Source organism: Notolepis coatsorum (genome assembly GCF_963971535.1).
Source record: "Notolepis coatsorum genome assembly, chromosome: 1".
NCBI lineage: Eukaryota > Metazoa > Chordata > Actinopteri > Aulopiformes > Paralepididae > Notolepis > Notolepis coatsorum.
This window is the reverse complement of record NC_140165.1, coordinates 134,029,003-134,050,797: the sequence shown is the minus strand read 5'-3', so window position 1 is coordinate 134,050,797 and position 21,795 is coordinate 134,029,003. Positions and strand designations below refer to the sequence as shown.

The following is a 21,795-nucleotide window of genomic DNA, read 5'->3' as shown; positions in this document are numbered from 1 at the left end:
TATATACTCCCTTTTCTTGACTCCTTCTGTATCACAAACAGTACTGTATTTGCAAATCTGGTATGTCATAAATGTATAGATGTAGCAGTACTGACTATCTGTATGTCATGTATGTCATATATGTCCTGATGAATTGAAAATGGGGGACCCTGGTGTAAACAAGACGAAAGTCTTTCTCTGGTCTGCATCCCCTTAACAATTGTGTGTATTGAGCTGTACTGTATTGTACCCATTCTGCAATCTGTTTATAAAGTTTTCAATCAATCAATCAATCAAACTGTTGCTTCACGGAAAGCAACAGTTGTAATTGGAGGATCAATAAAGAACGCATATGAATGAATGAATGAATGAAAACTTTATTTAACAGATTGCAGAATGGGTACAATACAGTACGGCTCAATACATACAATTGTTAAGGGGATGCAGACCTGAGAAAGACGTTTGTCTTGTTTCCATCAGGGTCCCCCATTTTCAATTCATATAGACATTTATGACATACATAACATACATGACATTTATGGCATAGGGACATATAGGTATTTAGTACTGATACATTTGTGACATAGGCGGTATTCAAATATACAGTACTGTTACCCCTAGATCCTGACAGAGTATATACATATGATGGGGAGGGGACTGTACATTAGGAGGGGGTGGGTGGGTGGGAGGGGAATATACATACGGCGGGGAGGGAATATAATACATGCGGTGGGGAGGAGACTGTCTATTAGGAGGTGGTGGGGGTTTTGGGCATTTACGGTGGCCAGTTTCGAATTGCAGCCTCCCGTAGGTGCTCTTTAAGGGCGGTTTTGAATGTGGGCAGGGATTCACATTCCTTTACAGCTTTGGGTAGGGCGTTCCACATTGTTGTGGCATAATTGCGAAACGTGTTTAGTCCCTTGTTTGAGCCGAATCTGGGTTTAACATGATTTGTTGAGCTTCCTCTGGTGTAGTGGTTGTGGTATTCACTGACCTTTGGGAAGTATTTTGACATGTACATGGGCACCCCGGTCGTATAGTGTATCTTGTAGACCAGGCCCATTGCAAGTTGCTGTACTCTGTCGTCTACTCTAAACCATCCTAGGTTGGCAAAGTGGGCAGGGGTGAGGTGGGTTCTGGGGTTCAGGTCAAGTAGTAGTCTGACCAGTTTGTTTTGTGATGTTTGTAATTTTGTTTTAAGCGCCTTTGAGGTGCTTTGGTACCATGAGGTGCACGCATAGTCATAGTACCCTTGAATGAGTGCTCCTGCCAGAGTCCTCAGGGTATTCTTGTTTACCAGAGAGGAGATCCGGTACAAGAATCTAGTTCGTTGGTTGACTTTTTTTATTACATTGGATGCCATTTTGTCACAGGAAAGATTTGCCTCTAGGATGGAACCCAGGTAGGTAATTTCGTCTTTCCTTGTGACAATATTGTCACCCACTGTAACTGAGAAGCCGTCGGTCTTGCTGAGTTTGTTATTTGAACCGAAGAGAATGGACTCTGTTTTGCCCATGTGTAATGATAGTTTGTTATCAGCGAGCCATATGCAGATTTTGCCTAGTTCCGTGCTGAGGGTTTTTTCAACCTGCAATTTGTTCTTGTCAGAGACCAGCAGGGCTGAGTCGTCCGCAAACAGGAACAAGTTGCAGTCACAGGCTGACGACATGTCATTTGCATAAATTAGGAAGAGTAGCGGTCCTAGTATGCTTCCTTGTGGAACACCAGGAAACCAGGAAACCATCAAACACCATATCATTGATACCAATGTTTTTTTTGTATGCTAAATTGTATTCAAGCATGTGAAACTATTGAGAAGAAATGGGGTGCTGTTATGGTGCTTTAATGATTTGCAGACACTTATAACTGTGCTGTGCTTATTATAGCAAGATAAAATAAATGACGTGGCTAATACGGGGATCGAACCCGCGACATTGGCTTTATTAGCACAACGCTCTCTAACCAACTGAGCTAACCGGCCTTTGAACTCACGGTTGTAAAAAACTGCTAGTTCCCAAATAGTGTAATGAACGCTCTGATTCTTCTGCTTTTGATTTGCCTGTTTTATTTTCAATCATTCAAGACGAGGCGGAGAGAGAGACTACCCAGGCAGCGCCTCACACAGGCCGCATACTGTCACTTCCTATAGTGCACCGAAAAGAAAGTGAAAGTTATAACGGGGAGACTGTAAATGTAAAATAATGTCATATCCATACACGGACCCTCGTTCAAGGTGAGATGTCTTGCACTCGGTACAATGTAATTGACTAGAGTAGGCTAGTAATTTACTTGAGTAACGTTAACTTTTTAGAGTTTGTGCTACTTTATTAAAACGAAACAGTCGCGAGTTTTCAGTGAAACGTGAAAGATCAGTATAGCATAACGTTACTGATCTTTATGGGCCTATTTGTTCTTCATGTCCTACGAATCTTTTTGTCTCCCGTTTCCTTAGCATGCTTTTCTTTTCAAATTAGTAAAAATGGTTGCAGTCAAACAATCACTCTGGTTCCTAAATAAGAACATATGGATTGATTGATTGATTGATTGATTGATTGAAAACTTAGCTCAATACACTTTCGTCTTGTTTGCATCAGGGTCCCCATTTTATATATGGGGGACAGACAGTATGTGTTGTTGAAAGGTTAACCAAAACGTAAAGGGGAATGCCACCTATTTTAAGAATTCACATGATGTTCTTCCTCAGCCCCAGGACAGTTCAGTCTTCATAAATTCATGCCCCATTCATTGTCCATTGAGCTGCCCCAGATTTTTACCTCACTAATTGGAGGGTTCTCTCTTTGATTGCTATCTCATGAGAGAGTGGTTGCATGTTCAAAAACACTGACTGAACTGTCCTGGGGAACAGGAAGATGTGAACTGGTGGCAGCATAACCCCTTTAATAATATTGGGAGTGAGGTGGAGGGTGGGGGACCTAGCATTTCTAATTGCCAAACCTAATTTCTTAGTTACCCTAACGAGTATCATGGTATTTCCAAAAAGGTATTGCCATAATATTTTGGTGATGGTAATGACGAAAATATCATATTACTATATGTATCATGGTTTAAATTGGATTATACAAAAATGGTACCATGGTGACACATAACCTTTACCATGGTCAATTATTTATACTTTATTTACAATAGCAGGTGTCATGGTAAAGGTGGAATTACCATCATACTACCATGATACTTTTGCGTAAAGGTAGACAGGTCCTCCTAACATTCTAATCGTTGCTATATTTCTGTTAAAGAATGTCGGTATCGTTCTTTGGCTGGGAGGTGACCTACGATGATGCCTCTTCCAGCCAGCTGAGGGAATCTCAGACACCAAAAGACCAGGGTGTCTATGCTATGTTCCACGGTACCAGCCTCGCCAACGCGCGCGTCATCATCACAAACGGCTTCACGCCGTCACCCGGCGGCATGCTGGGACCCGGTGTCTATGTCAGTCGCGACCAGATAAAGGCAGAGCGTTACCCGTTGAAGTCTCACTTCACTGACCGAGTGGTGCTTCAGCTGCGCGTCCACGCCGGCCGCATTAAGCGCATCGACACCGACAACCACACCCTGCAGTACACCTGGCACACCGCGGGGTACGACACCGCCTGGGTGCCCCCTAACTGTAACATGAAGGCCGTGCCCAGCGGTCTGGAGGAGGACTGTGTGTTTGACCCGAAGAGGGTGGAGGTCACAGGCATCGCTAAGGCACCAAACACTACTGTACTGACGGAGCTCCAACAACTGATCGCACAGACTCCCAAGAGGCCCTGGACAGGGGGGAGAGGAGGGGCAAAAGGGAGCAGTGGCACTGGCGGCGTGTGTTCGCTGTGCAAGAGAAAGACCCCCCAGGGTCAAGCACACACCACTCAGCCCTGCTGGGGTTGTGGTCAAAACATCTGCACCCTCATGACCGAACATGTATGTTCAGCTCGTGCCTGAGAGGAGGAAGGGGTGGAGCGTGGAGGGTAGGAATGCAGGAGTACTAAACCTTAAGTAATTTTGACGCGTCGTAGCAGCAGGGTAAAGATCAAGTGTAACCAGCATTAATTAAGGTTCTGTTTCGTTTAGGTGTGCCAGTGCTCTGGTATTGTGCATGCTGGCTCACTGTAATGCCTCCGGTACACCTAGTTAGAACAGAACCACAATGTTAGTAAAATATTGAAAATTTATTTTGTTTTGCTTTGATTTCTTAAACATAGCTCTTGGAATCTGATTTTGTAATTGGGGAAATTCTCCCAATATTAGCCATGGTACCCTTATCGGGTATACAGTACCAGTACCAGTATGAGTATAGGTGCTTCCCCAAATGGAGGGTATAGCGAGAATGGTGGTATGATAAGGCATATGAAAGGGGATAGAAATTATGCCCATTTAAGAGGTTTGGGGGTCTGTGGAGGAAAGGGGAATATGGGGATACATGTTGCAATCAGACTACATTGGAAATAAACTTGGGACTGCTGATGCCCTTGATGACGGGCTAATGCCGAGCCTGACTCAGGGTCTCTATTGATCTACAATAGCTTGTCCATTATTGAGAGCATTACTGCTGGACTTCTGGGGTGGAAAATAAACTGTTCTTTTGAGATGTGTTTTGATGTTGTTGTTTACCATTATTCTCACATGAGTATTGGGAGTTTGCATGTAATCAGGAAGAAACATTCTCTCGGGGTATTTGAGAGTTCAGTTAATTATATCGATTACACTGCCTATTTTTACTTTTCTACTGTACTATAATTGTATTGCCTGTATTATGTCTTCTACTATTACCATGCCCATACCTGTAGCCCCCACCCCCCATGCTGCTATGATGCATCAATAAAGGAATATCTTTATATATCTTTAAATCGTATCTTGAAGTCAATTGTTTTATCCAGGTTGACTGTTGATTTTTCTTGTTCTTGCTGGACATCTGATTAAGCTTAAATGATTAGAAACCAAATTGAAACCAAATAATGTATTGTAATGGGGCTGAACCAAGGCTTCTTGCTGTGCTGTTGTTTATTTTGGGGGAAAGAAATCCACTGAGCCATTCTGAGAGACAATTATCTACTATTTTCTTTTTATCTTTTTCCCCCTCCTTTTTTTATTATTTTTTTCCTCCGATTTTCTCCCATCCCAATGTTAGTCGTTATGCCAATTCCCAATCCCCTTCCTGGTCGCTGCGCACTTACCCCCCACAGTCGGTCTGGGAGAGTGGAGGCTATCACGTGCTTCCTCCGACACGTCTAGCCAATCAACCGCTTCTTTTCACCTGGCAGCGCGGACTCTCACTGAGAGGGTGTAACGTGAGGAAGGATCACACTATCCCCCTTAGATCCTATCCGCGCTGAGCAGGCGCCGCGACCGAACTGTAGGAGTCGCTGTTTACAACGACCCAGACCCACCCCGCCAGCTTTCCCACCCTCTAATACAGCCAATTGTATTAGTGTGAACGGCCAGCCAAGCTGGTGACAACGCCGGAGCTGTGAGCTGGATTCAAACAGGCGAATCCAGCGTCTCCGGTGTTGGTGACGAACGCAATCTCCGCTACGCCACCTGACCGCCCGACAATTATCTACTCTTGACAAACTCATTTCATGCTAGCTTGACAATCATTGAGGTCTTTGTGTAATGGCAGAGATGTAATTATAATGGTTTAAGTACTACAAGATAATTTACTTGACTATAAGTGATAACTAATTATAATGTACTGTAAATAAAGGAAGTATCATATTTTGATCTCAGTGGCCTTAACGAGACCCGACATTAAAGCGATAATGTGAAATGGTGCCACCTACTGGCCGCGAGTGGTACTTCCTGAATGTTTTCAATACGTTTCACCTTAATAGATTTAATTTATATAGCACACTTTAAACTAAGTGAGCTCTCAAGGTGCTTCACAGCAGAAGGAAAACAAAATAAAAAATAGAAAAAGATTTATAACAAGAAAAACATTCAAATGAATAAAAAGATAAGAATAAAAAGGTTTAAAACATAAAAACATTTCAAATGAATAAAATAAACAAAACAAAACATAGGAGCAGATTAAAAGACAGGCCCTATTGGAAGGCAGAGCAAAACAAATGGGTTTTAAGGCTGGCCTTGAAGGTAGCAATGGAGACTGAGGCCTTGATGGACCCCGGCAGCTGATTCCAAAGGCGTGGCCCCAGTGCGGAAAAAGCACGGTGCCCCATGGTCGACAGCCTAGTGAGTGGGATGGTGAGGAGGTTTTGGCTGCCAGACCTGAGTGACCTGGACGCAGGTTGAGGGGAGAGGAGGTCCTGAAGATAGGTCGGGCCGAAGTGGTTTATGGCCTTATAGACCAGCAGGAGAACCTTGAAGGTGATCCGCTGGTTAATTGGGAGCCAGTGAAGGGAATGGAGGACTGGGGTGATGTGTTCATGAGCATCTTTACTCTCGTGGCATCTGTGTGCCTTCTTAAAAAAAAGACTTTCTGCAGACCCAATTGACTGAGGAAAGTAACGGTTGTGATTCGAGGATAAAAAAAACAGGACAGGGTTCGAGGTGGCTGTGTACTTGATTCCCATGGTTACAAAAATTATCCAGCGTTTTGCGGGCTTAGTAACTATAACGTCCTGTTCGTGTCGAGGCGTACATCTGGTATAGCAAGAAGGCTAAATAAGCTGGTTGCACCAGAGTGACCAGACCATTAAAAAAGATAAGATATTCATTTATTGATCCCCTTGGGGTAATTTGGGGGGAAACTTGAGGCTATAACAGCGAAAGGGGCCAATAAACACAGAAATGTAAAAATACTGTAAGTCATGTCCCCAGAAAAGGCCATTTACAATCATGTAAATCCAATTACACTTCACATCATGGCACACACCTGGGAGCTGAACAGAAAACCAGAAGACTATATTGCATGAAGAATTAAATTTGTATTACATTCCAAATATGCTTAGTTTGTAGCCAACATTAATCTTATAATTGAACAGCATAACATTTCTGGTAATTTTACAAGATCATTCCATGCTGTAAAACCGATAAGTGCTTTCACTGCTTCCTACAACATTATTTCATGTGATCGATTCGTAGTCCTATAATCATTATTTTATCATACTGTAGTCACATTCTACAACAAACCAAGTGCAGTCAGATCCCTCTGCTCCTGTAAACATATGACATGATTTCTACGTTTGGAAAGAGACAGGATGATGAAGACAAACAGTTCATTTATTGTTAAGTTGAGGAAATTTTTTAGCAGGGTTGTGGAACAGATCTGTGGAGAAATGGCTTCTTTGTGTGGATGTAGCATCTCTGTAGTATCTATGCCTTCTATGGTATCTCTGATGTAGTCCGGTGGCCTGTTCAGGACACAGAGGCGGTAAGCTGTGAATGAAACTCTAGCAATCTTTGGTCTCCGTTTGCTTTGGCATCTTCCACAAGGGTCTACAGGAAACAAAACAAAAGAAAATCGTTAGCGTGAGGAAGCAAACATCCAACAAAACTTTCTTCAACTGAGTCTTATTGACAGTATTGTCCCAGAAGCCCTGACTCCCCCTTTCTGCTTATAGAGGGACACGGCAGACAAATATGACTATTTTTAATTACTCAAGCACGTACACGTGCACACACACACTATAACTCTACTTTGCTCTCCTTCATTCATTATACAATACATACAGCTAGTACTTCTCTATCCTAACAGGATTAAATTAATCAACTCATTAGTGATGATAAAATGAAGGATCAAGAAAATACTGTTATTGAAATAGAGCAGTTAGTGGACCCGAGCCCCTAGCCTTACTAAGGCTGAGACCACTTATCGATATATCGATAACTGCGTGATATCGATAAGTGGCGTCATATATCGATATATTTGCATATGTACGAAAAAAAACATAATTTTTTTTTTAAATACTTTATACTATACTAAAATACTAGGTCTTGTGGCATGTTTTAGTTAAAGGGGAACTATTTTACTATTTCTTTCACTATTTGGGCACTTTTACACAATTCCTGTGAGTCTATGGAACACCTCTGTAATATATATATTTTTTTAATTCATTGTTTTGTATTTCTAATCAAGTCCTCAAAAACAGCATTTTTCTACCTCAAGATCTCGAGCCGTTTTGAGCTGATGTGGCAAGAGTGCAGGTGCCACTGTGTGCAGCTCATCTTGTATCTCAACATTAACATGCAGCGGTGTCTTTATGACATCATAGATGACTCAGTTCAGTGAGGGTGAATATTGTGAGAGGAGAATTGGAAGAATGCGCCAATATGAGAATTTTGAGACATAGATCATATTAATATAAGTTCACATAGCTAGGAAACAATGCTAAACACTCAAAAAGGCCATTTATAAGATAGTTCCCCTTTAAAACATCCCCATTTCATGGGCGCCCCAGTGGCGAACCACATAAGTCGCGGCACGGCCGACCCGGGTTCGATTCCCGGACCAGTCGTTATTTGCCGAATGTCTTCCCCCCACTCTGTCTCCCGTTCCTCCTCTCTCTCTCTCTACTGGACTGCCCAGTAGTAAAATGGCGATAAACTTAAAAGATATCTTAAAAAAACAAAAAAAAACATCCCCATGTCATGTAAATTCAGTTGAATTGCAACTCTGCACTGTGCATTCAATATGCAGTGCACTCCTCCATCACAGCCAGAGACCACCGACTATAAAATGAGAAGGATCCTGTGGTAGTTTTGAATGGGGAAATCTGTAACACTAAATATGGCGGCAACAACAAAGAATTGCTGCAAAATAAACATACCGTTTACATTTGTTGTTTAAATAATAATAATATTTATTTATTTTTTATTATACCAATTAAAAATATCTATGAATCAGTTAAGGTTCCCTTAGTTTCTTTACGTGTGCAAGTCTTTTTGTGTAATCATTATAGTTATCCAAGTTATTACTTAAAAATGTGAGAGCTTGCATCTCTCTTGTGTCCTCATACACGACAGATTTGTCAACTGAATAAACTATTTGATTAGTCGACGAAAATCCCACGATCAGTAGTCGTCTAAGTTAGTCGGGACAACCTTCGAAAGCCTTCAAAAAGCTATAACACAAAAAAGTGTCCGTCATATACAAGTAAGGTACTGTTTGTACTCACATCGATCAGCTCCTGGTCATCTTTGGCATGAAGGTGTCTGAGGAGGTACCAGCGGGCCACCTGTGTTACTGTTACTGGGCACTGCTGGAAGGAGACGTACACCAGCCTCTCCAGCAGACGCCTGGTTTCCCTGGAGACACACACACACACACACACACACACACACACACACACACACACACACACACACACACAGGTAGGGATGAGTAAAACATATCTGGGAATTGCATATAATCACTTCTCTCACTTATCTGGCTAAAGTGGCAGTCCGGCCTCTAGAAATGATGTGATGGCTGGAAGAAGCCGTGTCCGTCCCAATGGGCAGGGTTGTTTTATCTGTGATCCAAACCCCTTGGTCTTACCCTTCTGCGTGTTCATATTCATTTAAGCACATGATTGCTTATATAAACATGTGTTATCAAGTAAACCAGGTTATACCATGGAAGTATATCTATGGTTGCCCCCCCCCCCCCCCCACCTGTTAAAACTGCCTCAGCTCATTTCCAGAACTAACTCCCCTTTTGTTTCCAACTAAGCGTTTCATAATTTAAAAATAATAAAGTGCCTCTGGTATGAAAGGGTCTTTCATTTCTATGATTACAGCTGTTTTGCTGGTGTTCAGGCTGAATCTGCCATGCCAAATGGGAAGTTTTTGAATACCAAATGTGTATTCAGCAAACACCAACAGCACTCTGTTCCAGCTCCTTGGCAGAGGGCTGTGAGGCAGTGGCAGAGCGCTGTTCTATTCCAGCTCCTTGGCAGGGCTGTGAGGCAGTGGCAGAGCGCTGTTCTATTCCAGCTCCTTGGCAGGGCTGTGAGGCAGTGGCAGAGCGCTGTTCTATTCCAGCTCCTTGGCAGGGCTGTGAGGCAGTGGCAGAGCGCTGTTCTATTCCAGCTCCTTGGCAGGGCTGTGAGGCAGTGGCAGAGCGCTGTTCTATTCCAGCTCCTTGGCAGGGCTGTGAGGCAGTGGCAGAGCGCTGTTCTATTCCAGCTCCTTGGCAGGGCTGTGAGGCAGTGGCAGAGCGCTGTTCTATTCCAGCTCCTTGGCAGGGCTGTGAGGCAGTGGCAGAGGGCTGTTAAATAACATCAAAAGCCAGGCGCTATCCGGCGGCTGGGTGGCGCAGTGGACATTGCACTCGTCACCAACGCAAGAGACACCGGGTTCGACTCCGGCTGTCGGCGTTGCTTCCGGCTTGGGCCAGCCGTCATACTAACTCAATTGGCAGAGTTAGCGGGTGGAAGTCGATTGGGTGGTAATCTGGACGTTGTGGACAGCGACTCCTACAGGTCGGTTGGGGGACGCCTGCACAGCAGAGACAGGAAATAGCGGGGGTAGTGTGAGCCTCCCACACGTTAGTCCTCGCCAATGAGAGTCCGCGCTGGCAGGTGAAAAGATGTGACAGGCTGCCTCCTCGTGTATCGGAGGGGACACGTGATGCAAGGCTTCTATCCTCCCTACAACCGGCCAGTGGGGGGCATATGCGAGCAACGTTCAAGACAGGGGAGGGAAGAATTGGCACAGTGGAATTGGGATGGGAGAAAAATTGAAAAAGAGGAGAAAAAGTGACAAAAAAAAAAAAAGCCAGGCGCTATAATTTGCTCTGCAGTTCCAAGAGCATTAACAGTTTGAAGGCAGAGCTGTAGACACTATATCAGTGTATTTCTTTTTGCCTACATCAACTGTTTTTTTGTGGGGAATTATTTTCTATTTCTGTACCCAAGACCAGCCACTGTAAATTCTGTATCCTGCAGTTTTAGATATCTTGAAATTCCTATAATGCCTCCGTTGCTTTTTCATTATTACATGATAACCAGGAGGATAGTTGTTTGTGTCTGATGCAGACACACAACTCTCCCACATGCATCCACATAGTGGATAACCCATAGTGGGGACAGAGCACTGACCTAGCGGTCATCTTGGTGGCGTACTGCAGCAGAGCCTGGATGAGGAGGGCCATCGGAGAAGAACCCAGCTTCAGCACCTCTGTGGTGGCTTCCAGTACCAGGTCCTTCCAGTCATTACCAGGGACACCAGCCTAGGGGGTGGTAAACACACACACACACACGTTCTTATATTTTCTTTTTAACCATGGCACTGGTTAGGTACCTGAAGCTCCGTCTGTGTTGTTGTTTTTCTTTTGTCTATGTATTGGGCTGGTTTGTGCCTGTATGGTGTTTCTACTGCGTTGTCTTGTTGATTGAAGTAGAAATGTCATGGTGAAGCCAGAGTCAAATTCCCAAGAAAGTGGACAAGTAAAAATATCTATCTAAAGGGGCATTTTGCCAATTTTCAAACTGAATCCTATCATGTGATAGGATATGTGATATGTGATAACCGAGACATAAAATGTACCAATGTATGGCCACAAATTTGGTTTGATCATATTAAAATGAAATTAGAAGTGATACAGAAGACATAATTTGTGGTGTGTCTAATAGCATGTCACACAAGTGAAAGCCTAATTTCATATCCCTCCACTCTTAGCTCTACGTTAAATTTCACAGCAGCAATAGCCGTCTAAACCTGTGTTTATTACGAATACCTGCAGAACCTCATGCATGGAGCATGAAAACTGGTCAACCATAAAAGACTTGGGCAGCACTGAAAGGCCTGGGAGTGAGAGATAAAAGATTATCCTCTAATGAACTGAAATGGCTGCCTCCCCACTGCTGTTTGTGTTTCCACCTGGCCTTGGTGACTAGTACTGTCATTTCATGTACATATGAATGTTTACGCATCTCTCCTCTCCTCTCCTAATGTACCGTAATTCCTCTAATAGTAACCGGGTCTCAAATACAAGCCGGGTCTCTATTAATGGCCGGGTGCGCTCTTGAGCTAAGCAATTATAAGCCGGCCTCCTAATACAAGCCGGGTTACTAATATACTGAGCTGCATACTGAGCTAGTTACTTGATTTCACTTTGAAAACGTTGAAATGACCAGTGACCGGCGGTTAGGTGGCCGAGCGGAGATTGCGTTCGTCACCAGCCCCGGAGCTGAGCTGGATTTGCCTGTTCGAATCCAGCTCACAGCTCCGGGGTTGTCACCAGCTTGGCTGGCCGTCTGCACTGATACAATTGGCTGTATCAGAGGGTGGGAGAAGCTGGCGGGGTGGGTCCGGGTCGTTGTAAACAGCGACTCCTACAGTTCGGTCGGGGCGCCTGCTAAGCGCGGATTGGACGTGAGGGGGATAGTGTGGTCCTCCCACACGCTACGCCCTCTCAATGAGAATCCGCGCTGCCAGGTGAAAAGAAGCGGTGATTGGCTGGACGTGTGTCGGAGGAAGCACGTGGTAGCCTCCACTCTCCCAGATGATCTGACTGTGGGGGGTAAGTGCGCAGCGACCAGGAAGGGACTGGGAATTGGCATAACGACTAACATTGGGATGGGAGAAAATCGGAGGAAAATGGAGGGGGAAAAAAGACCAATAAAAAAAATAAATAAAAAAAGAAATGACCAGTGACCACCTGTAATTGCACTGTTTACTATTTCATACAGTACTTGGTTTCAATAAATGAACCCAGTACATTTTACTGGGTTCAAACTGACACAAAATGTTGATTTATTCATTATGATCCGTTTGAAAATTTGAAATATAGGCCTCCCTCTTATACAGGCCTCCTCCTAATACAAGCCTGGTACCCGCTACAGTTGAAACAAATACAAGCCGGGGTTACTATTAGAGGAATTACGGTAATACAGTATGACGTGACTACTGGTGTTGGGCCTCTGGAAAGAGAATGCCCTGTACTGTCCCTCCCTGCCGTGTGTGTGTGTGTGTTTGTTAGTGTATCTTTCCAGGGTTGTTCCTTCAGCTCCCATATAGTGAACTAACCAGCCGTTTAAACTTGTTTTTTTCTATGCTGCAAAAACAACAAATAAAGGTTATCAATCCAAATAAGAGTAAAACCACGTGATCTAGAATGAAAACAACCCACTGTATCGCCATCCTTTCACGGTGCTATTATTGGTTAAGAATAATTGTTTCATTTCAAATGTGTTGCAAAGAGAATCCAGTGGGAGACACCATGAGACCAGTCATATCTATGACCACCTTTTATCCTAAAGTTCAATGTTTGGTTGATAAATACATTTTCTGAAACGAGTAGGCGTTAGGAGGAGAGGGTGAAACCATTAGCTACCCGTCAGTGAACTAAAGAAGGCCAGTTACCTGTTCCTACTCAACAAGTAATTACACGTTTTAAACTCACTTCTTGCGTTCAAATCATTTTGAATGAAATTTCATTCATGGTTTTAGCCTATAATATAGCATATTATGCTCAATTAGTTTACTAGCCTTGGGAGAAACTCACCATGCATGGGGCGAGGGCCAGCAGAGCTAGTCGCAGCAGGCTGGCCACCTGGCTGCTGTGCTGACCAAGCTGTGAGGCGAGCTGCAGGCTCCGTCTGTAAGCCATCACTGCCTGGACCAAGAGGCCCTGGCTACGATACACCTCAGCCAGCCACTGGGACAGGGACAGGGACAGAGAGAGAGAGAGAGAGAGAGAGAGGAGGGGGTGAGAAGATTAAGAAGGGAGTAGGAGAGGGGTAGGGAGGGATAGAGATGCAAGTAGGCAGTAGAAGGTAAAGATTCAGCAAGGTGGTAAGTTACACATTATGAGAGGACAGGAAGGAGATGAATATAAATAATTATATTGATGATTGATGACTCACCTTTCCCCTCATTCATGTTCAGTTGTATTAGAATAAACACAACTGGTCGCAATAATCATCTGCCTCTCCCACTGGGCTGTTATTCCATTCCAACAAGTAGACATATAAAACTACTGCTAGGCTAAAGACTTCTAGCACAAAGAGAAAAAACAACCTGCATGATACTGCCCTCCTGCTGACTGGAGCCATTTGATCTCAAGTGCAGCAATTGAAAAGTCTCTAGCAAATGTTATTAGTCTATCAGCGGGAGAGAGAGAGAGAGAGAGAGAGAGAGAGAGAGAGAGAGAGAGAGAGAGAGAGGATGTTTCCAACCATCATGACCTCGAGCCTTTTAAAATAATGAGCTCTCATAGCCCAAGTAGCCACTCGGTATCTCTATATAGAAACGTAATCTGATTTAGTTCAGTCAGACGCAACATTTAAATAAGAATTTAATTGAGCATGAATATAAACATATTTACATGGCTTCAAGGCTCTCTAGTTTGCTAGATCACTCCCTGCTAAGCATAATTTAAAGCCAGCCAAATAAAATGTGAGCGCAGGGAGTGCTCAAAGAAGGACCCAGGGGGAACCATATAAAGCCATGTCCTTCTTGGACCATAGAGAAACGGAGCCCACAGGTGGATGCTGGGGTGGTCGGTGGGAGCAAAAAAGCATGAGCAAGTAGCAGCAGCATGAAGCAGCAGGGCGGGTAGCAGCAGCAGTGTGGAGGCTGCAGGTAGCAAAGCAGCAGAGAATGAGACATGGAGCTGGCAGTTTAAATAAGACCGCCTATTATGTGTTTTAACATTTTTTATTATGTATTTGTTTACCCAGGGACAGTGCACATCAACACTTCCGGTGCCATCCACATAATATTACGTGTTTGCCCAACAACCGTTGGGTGCCAACCACGTAATATTACATTTTTGGTTAATTTATCTTTTTTTTCTCTATATTAATATCCTATTCAAGGCCAGGGACCCGTATGTTGCTGTTATAAGGCCTACTGCAAAGCAGAGGGTGCAGTACCGGCCAGATTCTCCCAGGTGGCGGTATCGAGCTGCAGTAAACCCTTTTCCAGATCCTGTGTTACACTGAAAGTATTTTTTTTTTTCACATATTTTCAGTAGACTGCAAGGCTAGAGCTTCAATCGGTCACATCCAAACGTCTACGGGACATCCGATGCATATGCTGTGGTTGGTTATGTCGTGGGCCAAATGTAAATCGGATGGAGCAGATATCGATCAAACAATTGGAATATTATTTTTTGAATACTCCGGATCAAAGGTAGGGATCATCTGACGTAAATTCTTGGCCGAAAACCGAATGCCGAAAATGATTAATATAAATATATATATATATAATGTTTTTTTTTTTTTTACCCGATTATGGCAAAAGACATGATTATGGCAAAACTTTACTTAAATAATATTAATAATCACTATTATGGGCCCATAAAACCTTTATTCAGCACTTTTGAATGCATACATTAATTCCAGACTGACTGCTGAAGATTGTACAATTTAAACATTTTCTCTTTGCATACAACAAAATGTGCATTAACACTGAGAGCCAGCCGTGTTTTCCTTTTTACCCCCTTGAATGCCCAAATCCGCTCCAATGTTAACGTTAATATCACCTAATCTATGTTTTAAATTATGGCTATGTGTCTAATCTGCCCGGCGCTTATCAAAAACTCATTTTCCAGTCAACATTGTCAAAGCAGATTGTTTTTTTATCGCTTCATTTCAGTTTGATAGCATTTTGAAAATCACTTGTTTTCGCGGAAAAAACAACACATTCTATGATAATCGTCTTTTACTGGAATATTCTAGAACGTTGTCATTTGTCTGCCTATTTATGAATAGTTTTCAAATAAACGCTAGATAATCGATAGTATATGTGTGCGCACGCACGCTCGTGCCGCGCGCTGATAATCACTGCTCTTATTTCCTGATGGCTTTTACAGTCAAAACAGCCATATCACATATAGGGGAAACGCTTATATATCCGTGAAAACGAGTCTGATTATCCTAAGACTGATAACATAGATTCCTTACCTGAGATCAGATGGTATCCAAATGGTTTATTCCAATTTCCGATCGCCATTCGAAAAAATCGCTCATTTGATTGATCCATCGTGTATACAGTAAAACACATATTCGCCGCGGCACCAAGGCTCCAGAATGAACTCTGGTAGACCCCGGTTACATCAGTGAGAAGTAAAATGTGGAGTCAGAAATCCTTTCTCCCATTCACTTTCATTGAGTCCAATCCAAAAGGGTGATTTACCATCTGGGAGACAATAGGGGGCGCATTTTTCACATCTGAGCGCCTGGGGTGACTGGATCTCCAACGGTAGGCTCGCTTGATGCAATATGATTTCAGATCGCTAATAAAAAAATAATAAAAAAAAAAACAGTATTCTCGTGATGGGCATTCAACCCGCGGGGGGGTAAACACGAGAAATTTCGGGCGTGGCATCCAAAGTGTTAAAGTCAAGTGCATTTTCTTTTCTCTGTAGGATAACTACAACAAAGTGCATTCAGAACAAAGCCAAGGTGCTTTAAAACTGCATAACGATCTGCATAAAGACACACACAAAGGACTGTTGTATTTACTACATCTCCCATGACTCTTAGCGGGGGATGACGTAGCTTACGAGAGACGGGTCAAAGAGGAATGGAAGCGTTAGCTAGCTTAACGCTAACATTAGTTCAAAAGGTTTTAACCGCGACAGGCATATAGTAATGGCGAGGATATAAAGCATGTTAAAGACGCATTTATTGGATGCGTTGCTCGCGGTCGCGGAGTTTACATAGAAACAGCGCGACTCCCAAGAGGAGTTAGTTATCACAGGCTGCAGAACGCAGGAAGAGCTGCCAAGCTGCTCACGTTACACATTGCACGTTTTGATTACGTCATCACAACAACACTTTAGGTTACGAACGTTACGTAACCCTGTTCTTTGACATTCAGTGATATATTTTCGGTGCTAAAACCCTTTCGGCCGAAAGCCGAAAGAGCCTTTTTAACCATTTTCGGTGGCCGAATTTTCTGTGCATCCCTAGTTTTCATACCGATCCAGCGTTTTTAGCGTTCAATACTAATGCCGTTACTGGTAATCAATAATCAGAAATGACTTCCCCCGCCCCCCCCCCCTTTCATGCATTCAGGATGGAACATAATACCGATCATATGCATTTGGATTTTAAACTCTAGCGTGTGTAGGGACGAAACGCCAATGGATTTTACGTTATTAGCTTAGCGCCTTATTACTAGCCTTGCAGGAATTATCCCAGATCATTCCGATATAACACTCATATTCACCACGGTATAAAACGGGAACGTATTGATGAAAAAAAAATTAAAATATTTTAAAGGTGCAAAACCTACATTAAATGTATCTCCTGGTCACGCTGACCAATTTGTTAGCATGACCAGGAGATAATTTTTGGGTAGGATTCTTATATAGAATTCCATGTTTCATAACCATAACATTCAGATTGTAAAAAAAATAGATCTAAATCTAGTAAACGGGTTAAAAGATGGTGAACCGTGCTTTAAAACAGGGGAAATTAAGCTTAGAATCGAAGGGTAACCACCCGCAAAAAAATTGCCATTGAACAATAATGTATTATTATTATTAACAATAATGTACAGTAAAGTTTGGATCTCCAGAGAAAGAGTTGTCACTCACTTGCCATGCTCCCAGGTTGGTGGGGTTAACCAACACAGCGTTACTGAGCTGCTCCAATACAGACTCTGGTAGAGCAGTACCACCATTGGCCAGTAGGAGGCGCTCACATTGCACCTGTCTCAACAGCAAGACCACCGCTGGGCGTTCTGGTGAGACACTGAGGACCTGGGACACAGACAGGTAAAGGATGGGAACAATAGAGAGGCAACAATGGAAGGAGGATGGTGTGGAGCGAAAGATAGACCATTATTCCATCTTATGTATTTTAACTCATTTCATTTGACACTATAGACTACATGTAGTTATATGTATTATGTATGCATGGTTGTTTGCTCTGCCTCTAAACTGCTGACACTGTAAATGTAACATTACTGACTTAAATGAAAATATTCAGAAGAGAAGGTTGAAGATAATGGGGAGACGAGGAAGGAGATGGAAGTCCTCAGATCTGAACCTATAGATGAAGTCCTCAGATCTGAAGCTATATATGAAGTCCTCAGATCTGAAGCTATAGATGAAGTCCTCAGATCTGAATATACAGATGAAGTCCTCAGATCTGAAGCTACAGATGAAGTCCTCAGATCTGAAGCTACAGATGAAGTCCTCAGATCTGAAGCTATATATGAAGTCCTCAGATCTGAAGCTACAGATGAAGTCCTCAGATCTGAAGCTATAAGTCCTCAGATCTGAAGCTACAGATGAAGTCCTCAGATCTGAAGCTACAGATGAAGTCCTCAGATCTGAAGCTATAGATGAAGTCCTCAGATCTGAAGCTACAGATGAAGTCCTCAGATCTGAAGCTATAGATGAAGTCCTCAGATCTGAAGCTATATATGAAGTCCTCAGATCTGAAGCTATAGATGAAGTCCTCAGATCTGAAGCTACAGATGAAGTCCTCAGATCTGAAGCTATATATGAAGTCCTCAGATCTGAAGCTATAGGCAAAACAATGTCTGGACAAAAAGGATTCATGGTATAAGGAACTAAGGCTTGCTAGGAAACAATGTGTGTGTGAGGAACAATCTGACCTGCTTTAGAAGACTGGTGTCTGTGTGAAGAACAACTGATATGCTTGAAAGTGTGTGTGTGTGTGTGTGTGAGTGTGTGTGTGTGTGTGTGTAGACTGTACATGCAGTGCATGTCAGCATTTGGAGTGGGCCGTCTTTGCTTTATCCAGCAGTCCCCAAGTAAGTCTAGTCACTGCCAATGCAGGAAGCCAATGTATTGTGTGTGTGTAACTGAGGGGTACAATTCCCTGACTGTATTAATCAAGTATGGTATCATTAAACCACTACCGTCTTATGTACATTATACTGGCCATACCGTACACGAGTATATGATGAGAACACTTCCCCACAATGAATCGGTTCTACACAAAGTTGTCTTTAAGTATTTATTAGCAGCAATAATACATAATATACTTTACTGGAATGCACTTGTAAGGCAAAGGAATGTGCGTAGGCAAATCAATAATGAATGTCCATTCTCTGGTTACGCATGAAATAAGAATACAACCTGAATATTAGGAATTATATCTATTGTACTCTGGTAAGGTAGCAGGGGATACTGGTAGGGGGGTTCCACCGGTTGTAAGCCAGCAGGGGGAGGCAATGCTCTAATGCAAAGTCTGGGTCAGCGGGGACTCAATAGGCTCCTGGAGGCGGTATATTACTCCCTGCTCGGCAGACGAAAGGCAGCTGCTGTAATCCCAGTATGCGTGCAGCACAGGTGGAAGCCGGTCAGCCTCTCCAATAGAGACGGGCTCGAATGATGGTCCTCAGGGGCAGGTCCCACAGCAGTGGGTGTAGACGATTCTTATCCGCTCCAACAGCATGGTCCAAAGCAATAATAATAATACTCCAGCCGGAAAGGGGCTCCGCATTCACCGGTGCAGATCCTCCGGTGCGCGGTACTCCACACCAACCAAGTTGAACTTGACGTTACTCAACCAAGCTCTGATACTCCACTATCCTATTCGCACGCGGCTATAAGTGCTCTATTTAGACACACAATTGCTCACTTCACTTGGTCTTTGACTCGTGATGAAGGCTTTTACTAGTAAGGAGCGAACGATACGTTGAACAAACGTATTAGGATAAACAAGACTCTATCTTGGGGCAATACAAGCCCTACTTCACCGCACGTTGCATAGTGGGTGAGGCTTCACTTGTTACTAAGACTGAACTGAACGGACTGCGGACTGAACTACTTCTGTATTCACCTGCGCCATATTTATATGTTGGGGGAACAAACTAGTACCAGCCTTATTCCTGTCTCGTAGTCCTGGGCAGAACCGGGCATGTTGAGACAAGCCTTGACGGTAGCTTTGAACTCGACTCTGGGGGTAAGACACTGGCGCTGGTGGCACGCCATCCAAGAGAACGAAATATTATGGTCTGTAGGCTACTAGGTTAAAGGGATATTCCGTGTATATGTACAAAGAATACACAAGGGATATCAAACGATCTACAAATATTATGCAATATATATCAATCAATAAATACATATATTCGGTTTAATCTGACCCTTTGTAACAGCCGCCTCCTAATTAGTCCCACCTAATTAGCTAAGCAGAGACAGATTAACCGCACTGTCCACTACTCAATGTCCGTTGTGAGGGTAGGCAGTTCACAAAGTCAGGGGTCATGGTCGTCATTAAGCGAGTCGGGGAGCCTTGGCGACTCTATCAGCCTCGCCACGGGTCGGTTGTATGTCCGCCCTTGGCCGAGCACTTCTGCCACTCTGACCTTTCCGTCGGCACCAGTGGTCACTTTGCTTACGCGGCCGGCCGGCCACGCAGCTCGGGGTAGTGACTGGTCTATGGTCATGACGACTGGACGGGATGAAGGGGGGCTTAGGAGGAAGCGGGCCTGAGACTGCTTTGATCTGTGCTTGGCTGTGCCTCCTCCTCCTCCGTCTGTTTCTCTTGTTTGCTCTGTACCCCGTCTGAGGAGGGGCCGGTCCCGGCCGCCCCGTCAAGGAGTCGCTTGGGGTGCTGGGTTCGAGGTCAGCTACGTCTGAAGCGCAGCTGAGGGGGGTGGAGTTCCGAACTCCCTCTGGTGCCCACGGTTCTCTCACGGGCCTCTCGCTTAATGTCAATAGCCTCTGCTGTACGAGGGAGTGGCCGGTGTCGCTCGCCTTTGTGTGTAGGCAGCGTGTAGACGTGGGTTGACTGTCAAGTCCGTAGAGGGGGCCCTGGAGCGTCCATCCCAGTCGGGTCTGAACCGCGACTGGGCATCCTTTGGGTCCGATGTGGGCCGCCTCAATTGGGAGAATGAGGTCCTCGTGGTCGGAGCCGATGAGCAGGGTCGGTGTGGCGCCGTCGATGAGCGGTATAGGTAGTTGACGTAGGTGCACATACTTGGCCATCAGCTGTGGGATGGGGTAGGTGTACTGCGACAGGCCTATGCCGTGGCTGGTGAAGACGTTGGTTATACTATACTGCTTCTCGGGCTGGTCCACCGCTGCTATCTTGAAGGAGACCTTTTCACCTTTTATGGTCTTCTGGTCCCTTCTGATGGTGCGTATGGTCATGGTATCTTTGACACCCCGCAGGCCCAACTGGGCTGCTGCGGAAGCGAGGAGGAGAGTCTTTTCAGACCCATCGTCCAGGACCTTGTCCTCGTAGCTCAGGAGCACTCTGACCACTTTGAGGAGCACTCGGGGGGTCCCGCTATGCTGGTCAATGTGGAGCACTCCTGTTGGTCGGTTGCCTTGGACATTCTGGTGGGCTCCGCACCGTGCTGCGCGGTAAGCGGCGCCCGCCTGGGCCGCCCCTGCGCGGTAAGCGGCGCCCGCCTGGGCCGCCTCACGCCACTGGTCAACTTGGACGGGGTTCAGTGTCTTATATTCGGCACACTGTGCCAGCCAGTGTCCGCCGTCGCAGTAGGTACAGTAGGGAGCGGTCTGGTGGCTCTTCGGTACTGGTGCCACCGCCTCGGCATGGTACATTACCGCGACGGGCCCACTCTGTTGTCCTGGCTGACGCCTGTTGATGTCATGCAGGACCTCCAAGTGGGTGCCACCGCACCTGCTGCACTTCTTCTTCAAGCGGCACTCAGCTGCTAGGTGGCTGCGCGCGCAGCGGAAGCAGCGGCGGTGGTCCTTGATCCACTGACTCACCTCGTCCGTGGTCAGCTTCCCGAAAGTGTCGCATTGGTACAGCCGATGTTCTCCCTCACAGTACTGGCACTCAATCTTCCACTGGTCCTCTTTCGTCGAGGGGGTGTTGTGGTTCCTGTGCTGTGGTACTGATTCGGCTTGGTGCATAACGGTCACCAACCGACGGTTATCTGTTGATCCCCGAGGTCCGAGTCTTGGGCTTGATCCACTCCATACGAACGTGTCGAGTCGTAGGCTACTGACCTCCCTTGCGAGGAACTCAG

At 44.7% G+C, this 21,795-nt stretch overlaps 2 protein-coding genes across 3 annotated transcripts in view; one reads left to right on the top strand and one right to left on the bottom strand.

The window, feature by feature from the left end:
• The first annotated feature begins 2,118 nt into the window (after positions 1-2,118).
• LOC311246145 (uncharacterized protein) lies at positions 2,119-4,779 on the top strand. The gene is made up of 2 exons (XM_084336255.1): positions 2,119-2,212; positions 3,234-4,779. Exons 1-2 carry the CDS (start codon positions 2,181-2,183, stop codon positions 3,919-3,921), a joined length of 720 nt encoding a protein of 239 aa, XP_084192381.1. The 5' UTR covers positions 2,119-2,180; the 3' UTR covers positions 3,922-4,779.
• A 1,886-nt stretch (positions 4,780-6,665) lies between these two features.
• The window catches only part of skic3 (SKI3 subunit of superkiller complex), a 66,711-nt gene continuing 51,581 nt past the window's right edge, over positions 6,666-21,795 (bottom strand). For both annotated transcript variants that reach the window (XM_084335516.1, XM_084335517.1), the window contains 5 exons: positions 17,411-17,575; positions 13,367-13,519; positions 10,959-11,089; positions 9,054-9,183; positions 6,666-7,374 (listed from right to left, as the gene is read on the bottom strand). In XM_084335516.1, coding sequence (XP_084191642.1) covers positions 7,294-7,374; positions 9,054-9,183; positions 10,959-11,089; positions 13,367-13,519; positions 17,411-17,575 — 660 coding nt within the window. In that variant the 3' untranslated portion in view covers positions 6,666-7,293. The remainder of the gene's footprint in view (positions 7,375-9,053; positions 9,184-10,958; positions 11,090-13,366; positions 13,520-17,410; positions 17,576-21,795) is intronic.

Bases quoted from the DNA above. Each gene is read 5' to 3' on its own strand.
- LOC311246145 (XM_084336255.1), top strand. From the start codon at position 2,181: ATGTCATATCCATACACGGACCCTCGTTCAAG. The intron at 2,213-3,233 runs GTGAGATGTCTT...TTTCTGTTAAAG, and splicing joins TACACGGACCCTCGTTCAAG to AATGTCGGTATCGTTCTTTG.